This window comes from Mercenaria mercenaria, chromosome 13 (assembly GCF_021730395.1).
Source record: "Mercenaria mercenaria strain notata chromosome 13, MADL_Memer_1, whole genome shotgun sequence".
In the NCBI taxonomy this organism is placed as follows: Eukaryota; Metazoa; Mollusca; class Bivalvia; order Venerida; family Veneridae; genus Mercenaria; species Mercenaria mercenaria.
In genome coordinates this window covers 56807549-56828975 of record NC_069373.1, presented here as the reverse complement: position 1 = coordinate 56828975, position 21427 = coordinate 56807549, and the positions used below count along the sequence as shown (strand labels likewise).

Genomic DNA, 21427 nt, shown 5'->3' with positions numbered 1-21427 from the left:
AACAGAGGTTCAATATCAAATTTTAATGATATGTGATTACTGCACGGATGCCATTTATGCATACAGTGTCACCTAGTATTTGTTTATATATAAAATTGTTATAGCTACTCTATGCAGAGACATCAGGCATTTTAACTTACTTCAGGCAAGCCTATTAATCACTCAATTCTGAACTTCACTACCACCTTCATAACTCTCGTGTCTGCAGCACTGATTCAACTGAACTTAAGAAATGTTGCCGTTAAACTGATTTCAAGTCTAAAAGCCGAACTCTCAGCGAAAACCTGTATACATGTATATAACTGCATAGATGAAGTGATACTATCAGTAAATACGCACCTTTATCTATGCACGGTGGTATGTCACACAACTCGGTTTTGTCTTGACTGACGTAGCACCTTAAGGCCTCGGAACCGTTCGGATTCCTGCAATAATTGGATGCATTTTGTGCTGACCCATCTGGAAATGCCAATGTGCTGTTTACTGTAATCGCTGTGATATTTCCCCAAGGTAAACAAGTGTTACCGCTCCTTGTTCTAGATACATTTCCTTGCCATAGACTTGAATTCTTGAAGCATATATCTATGAAATTCATCCAAAAGACACATGAGGTCACATTTATGACATGAAAATAAACTGACATTTTTTGTATAAGAACATCAAATCAACAATGCATCTGTGTGAACTTTTGTCTGATTTAACACGGTACAAAAAGGATTTATCGTTGGTTAAAAGTTCGATTGTCTACATGTTACATTTTGAAAATTTACACTCATCAAATAAATTTTTTGTATGACAGCAGTCGTGTAACTTGTGTTCAATCATTTTACACATCTAGACTGACATGCAAAAAGAAACGTTTAGCATGAACAAGATATTGATAACTGACGTATGCTTTACCGAGTATTTAGGTGTTCATTGAATAATATGGAACACCGGGGCTGTCTTATGTTAGAGAAATACGATGTATCTTCTCGAGCTAGATTAGTATCTTCTCAAGATCCTGTTATGTCTTGTTAATTGCTGTGTTATCATGTTGACTTGCAATGCTATCATGTCTAACGTATGAACTAATTTTGACAGGATCACGTATTATTTTGTTGAACGACCATCCCATTTTGTTAAAGCAAAATGCTATCATGTCCAGTGAACATACTTCCTTCTAAGGGTGATGTAACATTTTGTTAAACGACGTTGTTAAAGGAACGTGCTGTTATGTCCAGTGTATACATTGTCTTGTCAGAGTGACGTATTATTTTGTTAAACGACCATCCTATGCTATTATGGCCAGTGTATATACTATCTTGTCAGAGTGTTTTGTTAAACGACCATCCTACTTTCTCCAAGTAACATACTATTTTGTCAGGGTGACGTACTATTTTGTCAAACGACCATCCTATTTTCTGAAAGTAACGTGCTATCATGTCCATCAGTGTATAAACTATCTTGTCATAATGATGTATTATTTTGTGAAACGACCATCCTAGTTTCTCAAAGTAACATACTATATTGTCACTATCACTCTAACCAGACAGTAAATGCACTGGACATGATGGCATATTACTTTGTGAAAATAAGATAGTCGTTCGACAAAGTAGTATATCATAGTATGTCAATCTGACAAGATAGTATAAACAATAGACATAATAGCATGTTACTTTGAGAAAGTAGGAGAGTCGTTTGACAAGATAGTATGTCAAACTGACAAGATAGTATAAACACTGGACATGATAACATGTCGCTTTGAGAAAATAGGATGGTCGTTTGACAAAATAATACTTCACTCTGAAGATAGTATGTTCACTGGACATGACAGCATGTTGCTTTGAGAAAATAGGATAATCGTTTAACAAAATAATACGTCACCCTGACAAAATAGTACATACGTTAGACAAGATATCATTGCAAGTCAGCATGATAACACAGTAACCAACAAGATATAACAAGATCTTGAGAAGATACTACTCTTAACTAAAGAAGATACCTGGTATTCATCTAACATATAATAGCATGATTTACAACTTGATTGGTTTTGGGAAGTTGGTGTGTACTCGTTTAAGCACTGAGTAGACTAAATAAAATATCATTAATGTTTCAACGTTGTTTTGTATCATAGCTCGGTGATTTTTCTTAACAAATTTGTTGCATGTAAATCGTATACACTGAGTACAGGGTGCGGTAACTAAAAGTGTGCAGGTATTTAATACCCGCACGCTAGTTACCGCACTGCTGGATAGGAAAGTATGCCAGCGTGTCTGGAACAGTAGACAGCGAAGTTTATTTTATTGATTTTCTGCTCTCGCATTGGTTTATTTTACCCGGGCTTTACACATCACTCACTTGAACTGCTGTATATGGCAATGTGGAACGCCTACAACTACCATATATGGATGGCTATGATACAAAACAGAAAGAACATTAAAACTCTCGGGTGAACGATTTTTACTCGGGGTCTACGCCCCCTCGTACAAATCGTTTACCCTCGAGTTTCAATGCTCTTTCTATTACATAGAGTGGGAAATTTATACTGCGTCTTGTTACCCACTGGCGCATGACCAGAAAGAAAATACCACTGTACATGTTAAACCCTACCCCTAGGAACCACATGAGGGAAGTTCATCTCAGCTTTTTTTGTAACGTTGACGAAGGTATAGAATAAACGGAGTGTTTCTGCGATATGTTACATTGAAACAATGTGACCGGTTCACGGAAGATAAATTACCTCTTGTTCAGTATGCATAGTACCTATTTACCGAACTGCGCGTTTTAGGTGAGATGCGCGATTGAAATGTTTAGTACATTTTCCCATTCATGACCATGGTTAACATATACAGTGTTCTATTATCTTTCTGCTCTGCTGCCAGTGATGTTACCAACCGTTCATATATATGGTAAGACTACTATTTCCACCACATCTTTCGGACAGGTTACCGGGACAAGTCGTAGTACAATCGTTGTCTGTAACCACAGGAACGCCGCCAAACGTATCAAAGCAAAAACACTTTTCCCTCTGAAACGTGGAACAAAGGCTATGCAAAAAACAATTGTTTTCATTGTATCTATGATATTTCCCTTATTCTAGACTTAATATAGATAATTTCAGGAGTAATTAACCATTTATGAATATTATGAGTGTCGATGCAAGAACTGACAAATGTTTTATATTCCAAAGCATACTTACTAAAGTAGCACTGCAAACTTATATTACACATATTAAAGGGTTGAGCATACCGGTATTGTATGTACATTTTGTATTTTTCATACATTCTGTTTGAAATATATTTAGCGAACTGTATGACATTTTATACAAAAGAATATAATAATCTGTCATCAGTTGTAGATTGAGATGAGAATATCCAGTTCTTGGGTAATTTTTGGAGGTGACGAGACACTTTCCGCCAAAACATTTATCAAGGAGTCGGATATTCCGATTTTTCTTACATGCCATATTCTATAAATGATAGAATGGAAGAAATATAACGAATGACTTTGTTTATAGCACCGTTTTCTTATAAAAATGCACATAAACAAAGCCTTTAACCTTTCACCTGCTGTTGGCAAATGATACTGCCTTTGCGAGCAATGCAGACTAGGATCAGCATGCATCTCCATGCAGGCTCATCTTATGCACTGTTCGCTATGCAGTCAGTAAATTTTCAGTGAACACCACTACGAATAAAAAATGATATTGCCCAAACTGAATGATGGACCAGTCCATTTTAGAAATTTAGTAGGCTAAAGGTAAAGTTTCGTAGACCACTGGCAACGTCGAAATACTGTTTCTTGTCTGTCTAGTAAATGGGAAAAAATTCACTTTTAATACGTGCTGAAACTGTAACAAAATTATTATATGATCTTCCCATATGTTCGATTTGTGTTAAATCTAAAAGATATTTGCAAAGAGTAGACAGGGGAGTTAGACCACCAATGTCTTTGCTAACATATACATTGTGTACTAAAAAGTCAGCTTGTATTCAATTTAATGTATATTCAATTACATAATTTATATTGTTGTTTATAATCTAATTACTTATGCAGTGGAAAAGTCCTCAGAATCCAGACAACTCTTAAAATTAAAGATATTTAAGGCAATTTCCTTAGATTTAATAAAACAAAGTATTGAAAATCTATTTAAAATGAAACCAATTAATATTAGTATCTCTATTCACATGCATGCATTACATGATAAAGCAGTTCATGAAACATTTTGTAAATAATTACTTTTTAATATGACTTTCGAGCAAATATTAATGTTATCAAGTACCCAACCATCTGCAGTAACATTGTGAAAACATTTTTTTTTTGTTTTACAAACCCCCTTTGAATGTTCTGAAAGACACATGTTTGATGTTAACCCCCTTTTCATTCATGAGTGTCGCGGAATCTGTTTTAGACATACGCATATATAAATTTTGTTAGATTTTCTATGCCCTGAGTTTTAACATCTATGCTCTGAATTTTGACATGCCGATGCTTTTTGATAATGATCATTAAGATGGTAAAATACTAAACGTAGTCTACCAATATTTGCTAGAAATCTTAAAATATCTTTATTTTCTATTATTCAAAGCAAACATTTATGTAGTAGATTAATACAGCATATGGTCCACAGTAACTGCCTCAATATGTATCAGGCGTTTCTTAACAATTTCAGATGCAATATCGCAAACATGTGCTATGATAATTTTGAGAACTTTTATTCTGTGTTTCATTTTCCTATATAGATCTACAGTGCAACCCCTGAGGAGTAACACCCTTTGACTGTTATATAGAGGTTGTTGTTCTGAAGAGGTAAATTTGATAGTATATTTCAGCTTAAATTTTGATAACATTGTTATAGAGAGGTTTTTGCTTAAGAGAGGGCCACTCTGGAGAGAATGTACTGTACTGGTTATTTCAAACCAGAAGGTTTATGCTGGCATTAATTCAACCACAAACGTTAAAGTGACCAGCCTAGTATTCATTGCGCAACCAAAATAGACAAAGGGATGCAACTGATACAAATGTAAAATAAAACATTCATTTCAAGGAATAGAAATATTGTATGAATAATTTTTCTTTTTTACTCAATCAAAATTGAAGTCAGCCTTTACAGGATGATCTGAATACTGCTAGCACTTCAATGCTGAATGTACACGCTTTCTTTGAAAAAAATCTAAGCAAATTCACCAGAATAACTTCATATTAAATTTTGCATACTCATCGATTAGTACTGAAATAGAAGAATTCATAAAATGAAGCACTAGGTCTTTAGACATACATAACACAAGAGAAATATACACACTTGAAGCCCGAAGTAACTCCATCTGCTGCAGTGCTTCATGCATTCTGTCATTTGATTTTCCTTTAGTCTGACGGAAGTTTGAAATTCGTCCAGGTCATCAAAGTTGAAGCAACCTGAAATTATGTGAAACTACAAAATTAATTAAACTTCTTTTTAAATGTGTATCTGTAAATTTTATTTTAGGCCTTTTTCACTAAAAACCATACACACACACACACACACACACACACACACATACATACACACACACACGCACACACAAAAACAAAAAAACACCAGAAATATTCTATTCTTTTCTAACAAAATATTAACTGTTAACCGTAAAAAGGTGTATTCTATTTAAACAAGTCATGTTAGTTCGCCATCTATTCAAAAGGTCTCTTTTATGTCTTTGAAAAGAAAAAAAATGTGTTGTTTAAAATTGCAAAATTCTTGAATGATGCTTTTAAATTAAGAAAAAAAAATATTCCTAATTATGTATGTTTATCTGTTTATCTATAAATGTTTAGTGTAAGGTAAGCTATGGTAGGAAATGTATTGAATAGTTATCTCCAGAATATGTATTCTTATTTTGTCTTGGCCATATTTGTTTGTACGCTTTGTAAATGGTCAAACGCATTGTACGACTAACCAATAAATGAAATAAATAAATGTTATACCTAACCTTTTATCCAAACCCAAGGTGTTATGTACTTCCCCAGCCATATTGAAGTCACATGACGTTCTTGCATTGCCTCAATTATATCTTCCTCATATTCAGCAGAATTATCAATCAAGGTCCCTCCATTCCTTTTGCAAATGGCTTGCGCCTCGGGGAAGGAAACGAAGTCTGAGTACCATGTCAACTTTCTTTTTACTACAATTTGTCAGTTTGATAACATAAATTGCAATCATCATATTTATTTTTTCATTGAAATTAACATGTTACATGTACTAATAAAGAAGTATGTCGTGAAGCAGATATAACAGTTTGGACAGTCCGCTTTCCGTAGCTTAAATGTCATTAATTCAAGAAAGAAATACTGCATATTTCTCTTTCAACACACTGAGTGTTTGATTTCGATTACGAATTCCTACAAGAAAATATAATAAACTTTCATTAAAACACGGCAATTTTGACGTCACTTCGACATATTATTTAAGCGCCAGAAAGAGTGCTTCCGCATTTTATATACAAAGGGCTTCTCAGAATCTAAAAAAAAAAAATGAGAGAAATGTCTTACGCTTAATTTTCCCATACTTTGAATCAATTATTAGAATGGAAGAATAACTCATTAGACGTCCAGGCACTCCTAGATTATGTTGCAGGACGTGTTACCTCCAGTGTTTGAATATCGTTAAAACATGACTACGTTGACGTGACGTCGACCTACTGTAATTAGTGCTATACATACCCTATGCGTCATGCATCCCTAATGTACCCATTTTATATACTAGAAATTATTTAAAAAGTAAGCTATGTCCGTTAATCATAACACCACTTACATTAGTGTCTTAAGATTTCATTGAAAAAGAAATTATAAAAATTGAAAAATAGGGTGAAAGATGCACTATACATTTGCGCTCTAGTATGGATGGTATAAAATATCATTATCACCACCAGTCTGACTGGTAGAGAACAGGTTAACAGACATCTCTTACATTATCATAAAAGATAGATCACTATCACTTGTTTTCATGAGATACAGACTAAACTGATATAAAATAAAGCGCACCATGTTTTGATATATTTTACCTCCAAATTGGCTTAACGCCGCATATAATAAACCAATTCGCTCGGGCAACGCCCGCGTGAAGTACTTGTCTCTTCGTCATATTAAAACATTGTTCTGCTAAATATTTTTTGTTAAATACCAAATATTCGTGAGCATGAAATCGTTGTATATACAGGCTGACATACGCATTTTTTTCAAATTAATAAAGATATAGCATGACTTAAAATAAAATTATGGTTTAGATTTCGAAGAGTTAACATGGCATGCGCATGTGCAAGTTTCAGTGAAACAAATAATAATAAATACAAAAGAACAGTTAATCCAATGGTGTCAGAAAACAAATAAAAAAATAGATAAACACGTGTTACCTCTCCAAGCAAGTTTGAAGCCACGTGCATTTTGGCGGTCATCACTTACAAAGCGGATTTGTATTCTGTTGCTAACTGTGAACATGTTCTGTGGGAGTAGGGGGTTACATTTTTTTTCAAGACCGGGCAATGTCGTATTGTTCGAAAGATCTGTCACCTGGGGTGAGAAAATGAGCTGTTTCAGATAGTTGTATCGAATTTTCACATAATTGAGCCGCACCATGAGAAACCCAACACAGTGCGTTTGCGACCAGCATGGATCCAGACCAGCCCGCGCATTCGCAAAGTCTGGTCAGGATCCATGCTGTTCGCTGCAATAGGATCCATGGTGTTCACTGCAATAGGCTTTGGAAGCAAACACCATGGATCCTGACCAGATTGCACGGATGCTTAGGCTTGTCTGGATCCATGCTGGTCGCAAAAGCACTATGTTGGTTTTCTCATGGTTCGGCTCAGATAATTATAGATTAAATAAACTGAATAATTACACGTTTCTCCGTGAATTATCGAAATATTGAATACATTATATTTGGTTTTTTCAAGGTGAAGAATACTAAATATACTTTTCATTAGTAAGAAACTAGAAATTGGGTAAATTTAGTCAAAACTTGAAATAAAAAGGAAATTTGAACACCGTGAAAAGCTTGCATCCGGTGTTCACTCATGAAAGATGTTTCAATCTTACTCTGAAACAAACAAATATCATCTGCACTTTTACTTATAAAATGTTCAACTAAAGTTTTCGGGCAAGTAAAATACAATGCTAGGAAAGAAAATGTTCGAAATGTTTTATCTAACAGTTGTCAGCATACAGAGGTAAATGAATAATTATTTGTAATAATCAATCGAAGTGGTTTAATCAAAGCCTTGAGATGTCTGGTGGTTGCGGGTTTTGCTAGAGTTATTTTCATTTTAAATGCCAATCTATAAATATACATGTATTTGAAACAAATACTAATGTGCCTCATATCTAAGATAAACTCTGCCTGACCTTACATGAACAGCTGGAAGTCAGTGATGTAACCATGGACTGGAATACCTAATCATTGACAGATCTTATATAATCTAAATGGCCAGTGTGAATGGATAGAGGATGAATAAGAACTGCTTGATCATTGATAATTCATCCGCATTGTTCATGAATGGGACTACTTTGTGTAGCACATGAACAAATTCCTTTGGATGTGATTTGGAATCAAATAAAGATGCTACATGATTGTCAGAAATACACTTAACTTTGGTAGCGGGATAAACCCGAAACCAAAAACTATGTAGCTCTTTCTCATACCTACATGCTATAGATGGCTTTGCACGTGACCATTATTTTGAAGACTCCTTTTTGAGCGCTAAAAATACTACCGTGTAGTTATGTAAGCAAATTATGTCCGAAGTTACGTATTTTCCAAACTGTGATGCGGCGGCAAAGGTGAAAGCGGCAATATCTATCAGCTCTTGCTATTTGTCACATAAACAGAATCAAAGCCTTGAGACGTCTGGTGGTTGCGGTTTTGGTAGATTTATTTTCTGTTTAAATGCGTATCTATAAATATACATGAATCAGAAACAAATACAAATGTGCCTCATATCTAAGATGAGCTCTGTCTGACCTAGCTTGTGATGTAACCATGGGCCGGAAAACTTTATCATTGATGGATCTTATATAATCTAAATGGTCAGTGTGAATGGATACAGGTTGAATCAGAACTACTTATTCACTGCTAATTCATCCGCATTGTTCATGAATGGGACTATTTTGTGTAGCACATGAACATCCTTTGGATGTGATTTGGAATAAAATAAAGATGTGATTGTCAGAAATACATTTGTAAATCTGCGACATACCTCGATATAATCGCCACTACACCTCACATCGAAATCTAGAAATGTAAGCACAAGCGAGGTCCCCTCTGAGGTAGAAATTGTCCAGTTGCAATCGCTATTTGTTGGATACTGTCTACCGTAGTCAGGGGAGGTTAATACGCCAATACGGTCAGTGTAGGTTTCTCCACAAGCCGAAACTAAAACAGTATTACTAATGAAGTCAGGAATAAAAATGCATATCTTTATATAAATATAGTTCTTGACTAAAATGAGCAGTTGCTTTTAAATGCTATAAAAATCTATTGAAAAAAGTTTGTAAGTTTAAGTACGGTGTCCGTAAAGTGAAATGTGAAACTTTAATTATTTCGTTTTTACGAAATGAGATTTCGTTTTGACGAAATGATAATACGCTTTACGAAATCTTATTTCGTAAAAAACGGAATGTATTTTCGTAAAAACGAAATATAAAAGCTTCACATATCATTTTACGGGCACGGTATTTAAGCACAAATACTGGAAATACTACAGCTGAGGAGAGAAGAAACGCATAAAAATGTTTACTTACTAAAAGACAGACAGCCAAACAACAAGACGGAGATCTGCAAAAGATGTGGAAACATACAGAAACAATTATAAAACTACACCCATATTTCATCACAAGTAGGCTAAGATGATTTTTTTCATAGTTGACATCACGTTATATTGCGTCATTGAAAATAGGCATTGTGCTAAAGGGATCACATGCGGCAGCAAAACTTTTCATCTGCGTTGCTACTGATTTCAGGGGAAGAGCTATCAAATCAAAATTTCGAGTAAAGTTAGCTAAAACTTCTAGCACGACATTTCGACGCAGTAGTATCTTTCCTTTTTATACACTGATCTTAGTCATGTAGGGTAGTCTAATTTTCCTTGCCATATAGGCTAAAACTGGGTCGAAAACTTCCCGGACTTAAACATGGTTAAATATGCGCAAACGAGGCCTGATCATCTTATATGAACCTCTACGACTACCAGAGGGATACACAAGTTAACTAATCTTGGCCAGGAAGTACACAGTTACATGTAACATGGTAGGAAATCTTTCGAAATTTCGAGATATGAAACTTGAAATTTCGACTTTCTAACTCCAAACTAATGTCACTAATGTCTCTCGAAGTTTCGAGACAGTAACGTCGAAATTTTGATGTGAACAAACCTTTTAATGCTTTGCTGTAGGTTACGGGTTCTTAATTACGCACTTGATTTTAATTAGTCTTTTGTTACGATTGAACTATACCTTCGTTTTGCATAACATTTGTTGAAAACTCAAGGCATAGAATAAGATAAATATTGACAATCTATTTAAACATAACCGGTTAAAATTTTAACTCTGCGTAAAATATACATATCACGTTAAGTTTATATTTCCTGACGATTTTGTCCGATGAAGCGTTGTCATAACTAAATATCTTAAAGGAAGTAAGGTAGATATAATCAGACATTAAAAGGTAGATACTCCCATTTGAACAAGGTTCATATTAAAACCCATAGGTTCTTAAAATTGCAACGGTCATTACCTTGTCCTCGTCATTGAAGACGGTATGTGTGTGTCTGTGTGTGTGTGTGTGTGTGGAGGGGGGGGGGGGGGGGGGGGCAGGGATATTAAAACCAATAGGTTTTTAAAATTGCAACGGTCATTACTTTGTCCTCGCCATTAAAGACGGTGTGTGTATATGGACGGGGGAGGGATGGAGAGCATTTTGATGTCGGGAGCATATAGTTTTACATATGTGCGTGCGTTCGTACATGTTTCTTTATGTGTGCACAAAATCGGTATCCATCTATAACTTTGATTCATATTGTCAGATTTTAAAATACCAGGGCACAATCAACCAACATAAGACAACATGTCGACCTCTAGGGTAAAGGGCAATGTCACACTTATAGCTAAAAGTTTAAAGACATTTTTGCCTGATATATAACTGTTTATTTAAGCATGGGTATTCAAATAATTTGGCAGAAACATGCACCGTAACAAGACGATGTTCCGCGCTTCAATTATTAAATAGTACCGCAGACAAAAGTCAGAGCCAAAGACTGCAAAGTAGGCCAACCTGATATAGAAACTGTTGTGGAAAGGAGTTGTAGACGAGTTGTTTGTCTTATCCGTCAACAAATACATTTTAATGACATGAAATATATTAAAAATGGAGGTAGGTTAAACGGACTGAATGGGAAGGGTACGTTAGAATGGAGACGCGTAATTGGGAAGTCGGAGTGGGGGTGGGGAGCGGGTTGGAAGGCATAAAAGGTGGGATAAAGGATAAAGGGAACACATACAATATACAAGATATTATATATAACATATCAAACAAAACGGAGAGATAGCAAATGAGAAAATGAGAAATAGGGGTACCACATTAGAATGGCCAGTATCTTATACATTTAAACGCGTTTGGGGAATGTCAACCTCACACTTATTGTAAGACAGTGTAAAGATCAGTTCCCACTAAGAAAAACTCTAACATGAGACAAAATACCAGACGGTATAAAGCAAAATATATAAAGGGTGAATCTGTGCCCAGTTGTTCCAAACTTTAATAGGCGATTAAGGATGTAGGAACGATTTTTTTCTAATGTTAAGATTGTTTTTTCATACTCTTTGAGCTTGAAGAACATTTGTTTCCAAGACAAACAAGAGAAGAAAAAACATAGGTCACCGAACTCCTTTTAATTTTTTAGGGCATTTTCTTCACCCGCTATTTAAGCATTTCTGAAATTTTGTAAAATTTGATGGATATTCCGATATAACTTGGCATAAATGAGCCGTGCCATGGGAAAACCAACATAGTGGGTTTGCGACCAGCATGAATCCAGACCAGACTGCGCAACCGCACAGTCTGGTCAGGATCCATGCTGTTCGCTTTTAAAGCCTACTGCAATTAGAGAAACCGTTAGCGAACAGCATGGATCCTGACCAGACTGCGCGGATGCCACTATGTTGGTTTTCCCATGGCACGGCTCAAATATTCACCATTACTAGATGATTCATCGCTTGAGGGACTTTGATTCCAAGCTGTTAAGTCAATGTCCATCTTTGGGTGTCAAAATTTTACTTCATTTTTGTAGTTTCATTTAGTTACATAGACGGATTTTGAAATAACTTGGCAAAAACAGTCAACACAATGAGACTATGTGTCAAGTGCAAGACTTCTGTAGCTCAAAGGTCAAGACAAGGCATAGAATTTAATTCATGATTTCTTGTCTGGTCGTTTATATTATCACCACATAAAAGTGTGAAATTATTCTCATAACAAACAATGTAACCAAACGCGATCTATTTAGAATTTATCTGGTTTTATTTGGTGAGCCATGTAAGGTATTTTCCACACCCATTATTAGCTCACCTGAGCACAAAGTGCTCAAGGTGAGCTTTTGTGATCACCCTGTGTCCGTCGTCCGTCGTCGTCAACAATTTGACCGTTAACTCTCTAGAGGTCACAATCTTAATGAAACTTGGTCAGAATGTTACCCGCAATAAAATCTTGGAAGAGTTTGATACTGGGTCATCTGGGGTCAAAAACTAGGTCACCAGGTCAAATCAAAGGAAAAGCTTGTTAACATTCTAGAAGTCACAATTTTGGCCCAATCTTCATGAAACTTGGTCAGAATGTTACCCGCAATAAAATCTTGGAGGAGTTCGATATTGGGTCATCTGGGATCAAAAACTAGGTCACCAGGTCAAATCAAAGGAAAAGCTTGTTAACATTCTAGAGGGCACAATTTTGGCCCAATCTTCATGAAACTTGGTCAGAATGTTACCCTCTATAAAATCTTGGAGGAGTTTGATATTGGGTCATCCGGGGTCAAAAACTAGGTCACCAGGTCAAATAAAAGGAAAATTTTGTTAACATTGTAGAGGCCACATTTATGACTGTATCTTCATGAAATTTGGCCATAATGTTAATCTTGATGATCTCAAGGTCCAGTTTGAATCTAGATTATGTAGGGTCAAAAACGAGGTCACCAGGTCAAATCAAAGGAAAAGCTAGTTAACACTCTAGAGGCGATATTCATAATCATATCTTACTGAAACTTGGTCAGAATGTTTAACTTGATGATATATAGGTCAAGGTCAAATCTGGATCAGATAAAATTAAAAACCTGGTCGCTAGGTCAAATCAAAGGAAAAGCTTGTTAACACTCTAGAGGTCACACTTTTGGCCCGATCTTCATGAAACTTGGTCAGAATGTTACCCTCTATAAAATCTTGAAGGAGTTTGATACTGGGTCATGTAGGGTCAAAAACTAGGTCACCAAGTCAAATCAAAGAAAAAACTTCTTAACACTCTAGAGGTCACAATTTTGGCCCAATCTTAATGAACTTGGTCAGAATGTTATCCTCAATAAAATCTTTGACGAGTTCTATATTGGGCCATCTGGGGTCAAAAACTAGGTCACCAGGTCAAATCAAAGGAGAAGCTAGTTAACACTCTAGAGGCGACATTTATGACCATATCTTAATGAAACTTGGTCAGAATGTTACCCTCAATAAAGTCTTAGAGGAATTTGATATTGGGTCATCTGGGATCAAAAACTAGGTCATCAGGTCAAATCAAAGGAAACGCTTGTTAACACTGTAGAGGCCACATTTATGACTGTATCTTCATGAAATTTGGTCAGAATGTTAATCTTAATAGTCTTAAGATTCAGTTTGAATCTGGGTCATGTGGGATCGAAAACTAGGTCACCAGGTCAAATCAAAGGAAAAGCTAGTTAACACTCTAGAGGCGACATTTATGACCACATCTTAATGAAACTTGGTCAGAATGTTTATCTTGATGATATATAGATCAAGGTCAAATCTGGGTTACATGGGATCAAAAACTAGGTCGCTAGGTTAAATCAAAGGGAAAGCTAGTTAACACTCTAGAGGCCACATTTATGACTGTATCTTCATGAAACTTAGTCAGATTGTTAATTTTGATGATCTTTAGGTCAAGCTGGAATCTGGGTCTTATGGGGTCAAAAACTAGGTAACCGGGTCAAATCAAAGGAAAAGCTTGTTAACATTCTAGAGGTCACAATTTTGGCCCAATCTTAATGAAACTTGGTCAGAATGTTACCCTCAATAAAAATCTTTGACAAGTTCGATATTGGGTCATCTGGGGTCCAAAACTAGGTCACCAGGTCAAATCAGAATCAAAGGAAAAGCTTGTTAACACTGTAGAGGCCACATTTATGACTATATCTTCATGAAACTTGGTCAGAATTTTAATCTTGATGATCTCAAGGTCCAATTTGAATCTGGGTCATGTAGAGTCAGAAACTAGGTCACCAGGTCAAATCAAAGAAAAAGCTAGTTAACACTCTAGAGGCCACATTTATGACCATATCTTAATGAAATTTGGTCAGAATGTTAATCTTGATGATTCCTAGGTCGGGTGAGCGATACAGGGCCTTCATGGCCCTCTTGTATATTTTTTATTGTTACCATTTTGTTATGTGAAACGCTTCAAGTAAAATTTCTCCATAAGTAAATCAAATGAATCAAAGAATGCAAGCACGTTATAATGGTCCCCTCGAGTTACGTATTATCATGATAAAGATAGAATACTTTGTTACTAGATCGAAGTGATCAACACACTTACCAATATTAACTTAAAGATTTGCTTTGTTGATACCGAAATTAGAGGACTCGGGTTGTGGCGAGTGATTGTTATAAATGATATGATGACGATATAGCATTTTAACCGTGTCAATCCATTCAAATGTTTTAGATATCCTACCTGATAATGTATAAAGTGTTACAGATGATAATGTATTTTTCCATTAAACAAACAAACATATGAAATAATTGCTAAAGTACCTAATAGTATATTAAAAGTAAACTAAGTTTGAAAGAGGTGGAATTGTGAACTTACAAAAACAAAATTAACCAAACATCCAGTTTATATGCATTTTAGCCTTTGCTTTCTTTACATAAATTGCCGTTCCATATTTTATGCTTAGCGCTATACGAGCCGTCTATATTCTAACACATGTTTGCTGGGCTAATAAGTCAAAATTTGACAAAAAAATCCGTAAAAATGTCAGATGACATGCAATAAAGTTTGCCTCCTTTGTCGGGCAGTAGTTAAGACTATTGACCGACAAGCTATGCAATAAACGTATACTATTACACCTAAAGCAAAATCATCCACTTAAGATTCAATATTAACCATAAGTACTCAAACGCAAAAGTATAACCAAGATGAACCATTAATGCATAGATTCGACAAGTTAAAATAGTTGATCACTGATTTGTATTCGTTTTGTCAGGTGGCTGATAAATAACAACTTCTTTGCGATTCTTAAATACGTGAGTGTCCATACAAGCACTCGAGATGTAATTCGATCTTCCGTTATAATAAACTTTAAGATAGTCACGTACTTAATAAGTATTATAAAGATATTCAATGCCCAAGTTTACCTTTATTTATTTATTTCAATTGTAGAAAGTCCTCTTAAAATCTTCACTAAACGTATAAATTGATTTATGTCGAGATTTCATAATTAAATGCCATGCTGTAACTGTCGATTCTTAAAAAAAACTTTGAGTAATAAATGATAGTAAACATTTACGCTCTTTTAGTTTTTATTTTATTTTAAACCTCGTGACAGGTTGCACTCATCCGCGCTAGTCCTTAGTACATTCGTTTATAATACTGTATGTGTACGAAATATAAATGTTGTAGGCCATATATTGCAACAAATTCCAGAAAATTGCAAAACGTTTACTATTGATTAAACTACACGGGGATGCAAGTTATTAATGGGGAAAAAACGACTTTGCGGGAGGACAACTTGATGACATCTAAGATTAAGGATTTGCTAAACAATACATCTGACTTGTTTATCTGAACATTTAGGATAAAAGTTTTTTGGTAAGTGCATAGGTAATAGTCTTGAGTACTGCAAGTAAAAATTAATGCTTGACACTATACTCTGTAACTTCTGAAAATAAATAAGTTTATCCTTAACTGGCTGTGCACTGAAAAAATCTTATTTGTTACCTGTATTTTAATATAAAAATTCAATATTTACTTTTCCGATACACATTTTGACAAAGTTTTGGTTTGGTATTATATAAAGTACATGGAATATTGCCTTTTGAACAGGGTAATAACAAAACCTAAAAGTCACTTAAACGTGTCATATTTTCTTTGAAATTGAGATTAGGCATAGTCTCTACGGCACCGGTTCATTTTCTAAAGAAATAAAATAACCATTACATGCACCAGTATACTTTGCTTTGAAAACATTTGTGTGGTTGTCGGAATCATCAAAACACATGAGCTAAATTTATACTTTTAAGAGGTCAAGTCAAGTTGAGCGTTTATTCTCAAAATCACCTCGCGACTCAGTATTAAGATGCCATCTTTGTGTATTTGCTTTATTGCTTCTAATTATCGATTTCCTATATTAAAGGTCTGGAAATACATTTGAGCCGCGCCATGAGAAAACCAACATAGTGGTTTTGCGACCAGCATGGATCCAGACCAGCCTGCGCATCCACGCAGTATGGTCAGGATCCATGCTGTTCGCTAACAGTTTCTCTAATTGCAATAGGCTTTGAAAGCGAACAGCATGGACTGCGCGGATGCACAGCCACTATGTTGGTTTTCCCATGGCACGGCTCATTTATCAAAGAAACTGGCATCATTTCTGTTGAAATTACCAGGATCTTAGCCTAATACGATATGTACATACAAAATGGAGATTTGAAGAATAAACCGATAAAATGACCAGTTCTAGATTTTGTTATAAGTGTATAGTCGAAACTGAAGTAAGCAGCTATGTGACGCAGTAAACATACCTATAAAACGAAATAAATGTAAAAAGAAAATTGATACTTTTTCTGGTTAAAATTATTTACTGTTAAAACACATAACGTTTGGGTTAATTTTTGTTGTCATTTTTTTGTCATAATTATTGTTTTCAGACTACTTTAACCACGTATTTTAAAGCAATTTTTACTTATCATAGATATTGTGCCAATGTTTTTCCTTCCGCCTTTCGATGATTGTTTAACAGGCTGTTGAAAAAAATCTATTTCAACCAACCATGAATAGTTTCTATTTTTGCTTGATCTGAATTAATTGCAAACTTTCCTTGTTTGGACTAAGCATAACAATATTTTCTACATATAATTACATAAGAACTAAAACATTGTAAAGGAAAATGTATAAAATAATTACATTTACCTTCATCAGAAACTCCATTGTTTTGGTATGTCAGAGATTTCAAGTTTTAAGCAGGAAATAAACTTGTGATCAGTTTTCATTCGATCTTTTCGGTAGGTTGAACATGCAAATATTTTTATCAATCATTGATCATTAGAATACATCCGTAAACACTAAATGTATAATAAGTGTATGATGGTTTCATCCGTGACGGACTGAAACAACATCAATGGTTTAATTTGTTAAAGAAAACAAATTTGATTAAACATAAACTCAATTGCCAAATTTCACAATAAAAGTTACTTAAGAATAATTTGTTTACTCGAAAATGTGTGAGAGCGGATGCAGTGGTCCAGAGGTAACACTGCCTGTATATGTAACTAGGGGCTCGTTAGTTTGATTCCTCGCTCTCACAACTAAAATACAGTACAACTTGTAGAGACCACCTTAGGTAATGACAAAAAGTGATCTCTTAACACGAATGATCGATCTCTTAATAGAACATAATTTGTTCTTTAACAACACAACTGAGAACTGAAAAAGTGGTACATCAATGCAAGTGGTCTCTTATTACAGGTGGTCTCTCGAGCAAGTTAGACTGTATTCATCATCGGGTTAAGAGTACCGTGCTTTACACCTGTTACGCTAAAGAAACAGTGAAACTTCTGGAATTGGATCGTCTTCTGTACATAACACTGACCTTCTTGAGGAAGCGTCGCCTATTTGAATTTTCTGTGGCCACTATAAACATGCTTACAAGCAAACATTGAACGTGAGTGTATGCTAGTTTATGTTTTAGTAACCTCTTGTTGCGCATATGGAAAATATGTCATTTTGGATATTTTCAGACAGAAGATACTCATTTATAGATATTGCCCTGGTTCTTTCCTTGCAATGTGTAAAGTACCCTACACGGAAAGATTTAAAGTCACATCCGAAAGAAAGTTAACAGTAGTAATTTTAGTTGGAGGAGCGGGAATCGAACTCGTGACTCTTGCTTTCATAGTACAGCGTCTTACCACCGCCCTTACCAGAAATATCCAAGAATCGGGAATGATTGTAAACCCAAACCCAACACCATCTTAAAGATGATCTTTAACCAGGGTTCATAGCATCATAAAATTTATCATTCTTTTATAGTTTCCCCGTAATTCAAGGAAAATGTTGTTCAACTACAAAGATTATGTTGACAATACATTTAATTATTAAAGCATGGATAAATATTTACATAGTTTGATATATGAACAAGAAAATGCATCGGTAATTGTGTTTTTCATGTTACAGAGCATTTTGCTCTTGGTGGATTTTAGTTAGAAATAAATATTATTCATTGGAGGCTTTAAAATGTTTCATTTTCAGATTTATCGTAAAATTCTCGCCACACATGGAAATTATCACTCTTCAAATATCAAAATAGTTTTAATTCAGTTTTAATTTTACAGGAAAGGCTTACAAATCATAAATCACAAAAGCTTGCACGTGGAACTTTTGCTAGATGATGCGCGCCTACTAACACCGTCAGGATCGCATAAACAGTCCTTTAGGATACTTTGCACGATGTTTACGCACTCATAAAGGTCTAGATTGTTCCGCTTTGACACAGTTGTCGTAGACGTCCTTGCCTTTTCAATCTGTAAGTAAAAATTAAACTTTTTTTTAAAATTTGTTATTATGTACACGTCTGTGTCATATATGATTAAAACGAACTTTGAGCGCCTAGAAGAAAAGAAAACCCCGTCGCTATTTTCAGTTTAACATTGGAAAGACAAGAACGTTTATTTTAGACGGATCTTAGCAAAACTTTCAGTTGGACGTACATTATCAGATGTCTTGAAACCTTTACCCTGCTACATTTCTAAAATGAACTGGTCCATCGTTCAATTTGGACAATACCATTTATTATTCAAATGGGTGTTCGCTGAACAGTGCAGGCTAATCTTAGTTTGCACTGGTCGCAAAGGCAGAATAACTCGCCGCCAGCAGTCTAAAGGTTAAATAGCGTGTATGCTTGTGGAAAATGGTAGAGCTATAACCTAAGCGTTGAGAGTCGTCCCGTTTCTTACTTTTTTGTCCACAAGTAGTATATTGAATTTGGAATCTTTTCCAGCATATACATTTAAACAGACCTTTACTTGCCTCCAAACACACGCTGGGTGATCAGATAAAGGAATAATTGTGCTTTTAAGATATTTTATGTATGTTAAGGATTAATTAAGAACAAAGCTTTTGGCTGTGTAAACTGGCACAGCAGCCCGAGGGACTAAGAAAAGGTCTACTCACAAGGTTTTTGTACACAGTCCTTCTATCAGTATTTATTGACTTTTCAAAAAAGTTTATAACTCCCGTAGCCATGGCCTCAGCAACAAGTTTCGTGGCCGCGTTCAAAATTTCTTCCTCGGCAAGATCCTTGTCTCTCATTCTCTCATTAGTGCTATCGCCCATCGAATCGTGTAAAGCCAAAAATGTTTACCACCATTGCCATGCACGTTTTTAATTCACATGATTTATAAATCCTCAATAACTTGTTTCTGTGCCTTTAAGTTCTGTATGACGGCGAATACAACTGATAATTCAATCAATTATTCATATAACTATCTAAAGCATATAAAGCTTTTGTTTCCATAGTAATTCCGCATTTGATAGACAGATATAAGCTTTTATTGTAGCCAGGAAACACGGTTTATTAGGATATGTTATTAATTAATTAATCTATTGTTTCTGGCAGGTTTAACCAATAAAAACTATCAGCGTACATTATCCAAAATTCTGAAGACCTTTACACTTTGGTACTAAGCTTTTGTTTTGAAGAAATGCATCAACATAACAGAACTGCCATACAAGTGATATTTGGTCTTGTTAAAATACATAGGAATGTCTAGAAGTGTTTCATAAACATGACAATTTATGGCGATATCGACCAGGAATACGTCCCGATATATAAAGTTGTATACATGCTTATTAATTATTATTGTCATTCCATTGAGTATACTCGAATATTTACAGATTTATGATCCAAAATAAATAAATTATAAAGGCTTTATTGTAGGTTTGAAATGACTGTCAATAATGTTTAATTATTTATTATTCAATGACAATAACCTGATAAAGGTTTACTCTCAATAATATCTATTACTTGTAATCTTTCGATCGAGTAAACTTCACCGCTCTATGGAAGAGTACCAGTGCCACATTCGTAAAACAATAATTGGAGTTACTTTCTCCTAATTAGAAGTTAGGACTAGATTATTCATAATTAAAACTGAGCAGTCTTTAATTCGGACTTATATAGTAACTCCTAAACAGGACGCAGTAATTTAGAATAAATCGTTTCATTTTGGAAAATAACTAAATTTGATCATATCCATGAGATGTATGATAGATTTTAGCGACTGCATAAACTGAACATGCTGATTATGGTCACTAAACTGACGCCAACAGTCATTCCGACGGCGACAGAAACGTTTTAATGATTGTTACATAGAACAGCAATAAAACGGCGGAAGCAAGACCATTAATTAAATCTAAGACTTACATGTAGACGTCGACGTGTATACCGACGACGACATTACCGACGGCTGCAATGTTGATAATCAAGTTAATGATCACGATGCAAACGACCACAGTATTACAATAAATGAACGTTGACAACGTTGATACATTGACGCTATATCTACGATGACAGCAACGTGGACGAGGATTCCACGACTGCATAGATGATAACAACAGATAAACGGATTCATCTTTCAGTCTGAGTCTTTAAGTCCTAATAAGGATACGCTAACTTCCTTATTAAGAGAAATTATCAGCCCTAATGTGGAGGAACCATTTCCTATTTAGGTGTCATTACGTCCTAATTATGTGTTACTTCGTCCTAACGAGAAAATACTAGGTCCTAATTATTAGATACTCACTCACGCACGCAAACTCTATTCTCTTCACTAGAATATAAAAAAATGTCGAAGAAAAACATAATTTATAACTATGCCTTCCACTTTTTTTGGTACCTGGTGTTTCATTATATGCACTGATAAACAA

The 21427-nt window shown here is 35.0% G+C and overlaps 2 protein-coding genes across 3 annotated transcripts in view; both read right to left on the bottom strand.

The window, feature by feature from the left end:
* The window catches only part of LOC123528640 (uncharacterized), a 30186-nt gene extending 12662 nt beyond the window's left edge, over nt 1-17524 (bottom strand). For both annotated transcript variants that reach the window (XM_053521911.1, XM_053521912.1), the window contains exons 1-8: nt 17414-17524; nt 9754-9787; nt 9210-9385; nt 7368-7524; nt 5949-6140; nt 5285-5397; nt 2878-3010; nt 340-582 (exon numbers count right to left, since the gene is read on the bottom strand). In XM_053521911.1, coding sequence (XP_053377886.1) covers nt 340-582; nt 2878-3010; nt 5285-5397; nt 5949-6140; nt 7368-7524; nt 9210-9385; nt 9754-9787; nt 17414-17431 — 1066 coding nt within the window. In that variant the 5' untranslated portion in view covers nt 17432-17524. The remainder of the gene's footprint in view (nt 1-339; nt 583-2877; nt 3011-5284; nt 5398-5948; nt 6141-7367; nt 7525-9209; nt 9386-9753; nt 9788-17413) is intronic.
* A 1061-nt stretch (nt 17525-18585) lies between these two features.
* Nucleotides 18586-20380, bottom strand: LOC123530192 (uncharacterized). The gene is made up of 2 exons (XM_045310938.2): nt 19673-20380; nt 18586-19023 (listed from the first exon to the last, which is right to left on the bottom strand). Exons 1-2 carry the CDS (start codon nt 19832-19834, stop codon nt 18856-18858), a joined length of 330 nt encoding a protein of 109 aa, XP_045166873.1. The 5' UTR covers nt 19835-20380; the 3' UTR covers nt 18586-18855.
* Nucleotides 20381-21427: the final 1047 nt, after the last annotated feature.

What these genes read in the sequence shown, in the direction of transcription:
- LOC123530192 (XM_045310938.2), bottom strand. Translation starts at nt 19,834, where the DNA reads ATGGGCGATAGCACTAATGAGAGAATGAGAGACAAGGATCTTGCCGAG. An exon ending in GGACTGTGTACAAAAACCTT is followed by an intron (nt 19,024 to 19,672) that starts GTGAGTAGACCT and finishes TTTTACTTACAG; the next exon opens with ATTGAAAAGGCAAGGACGTC.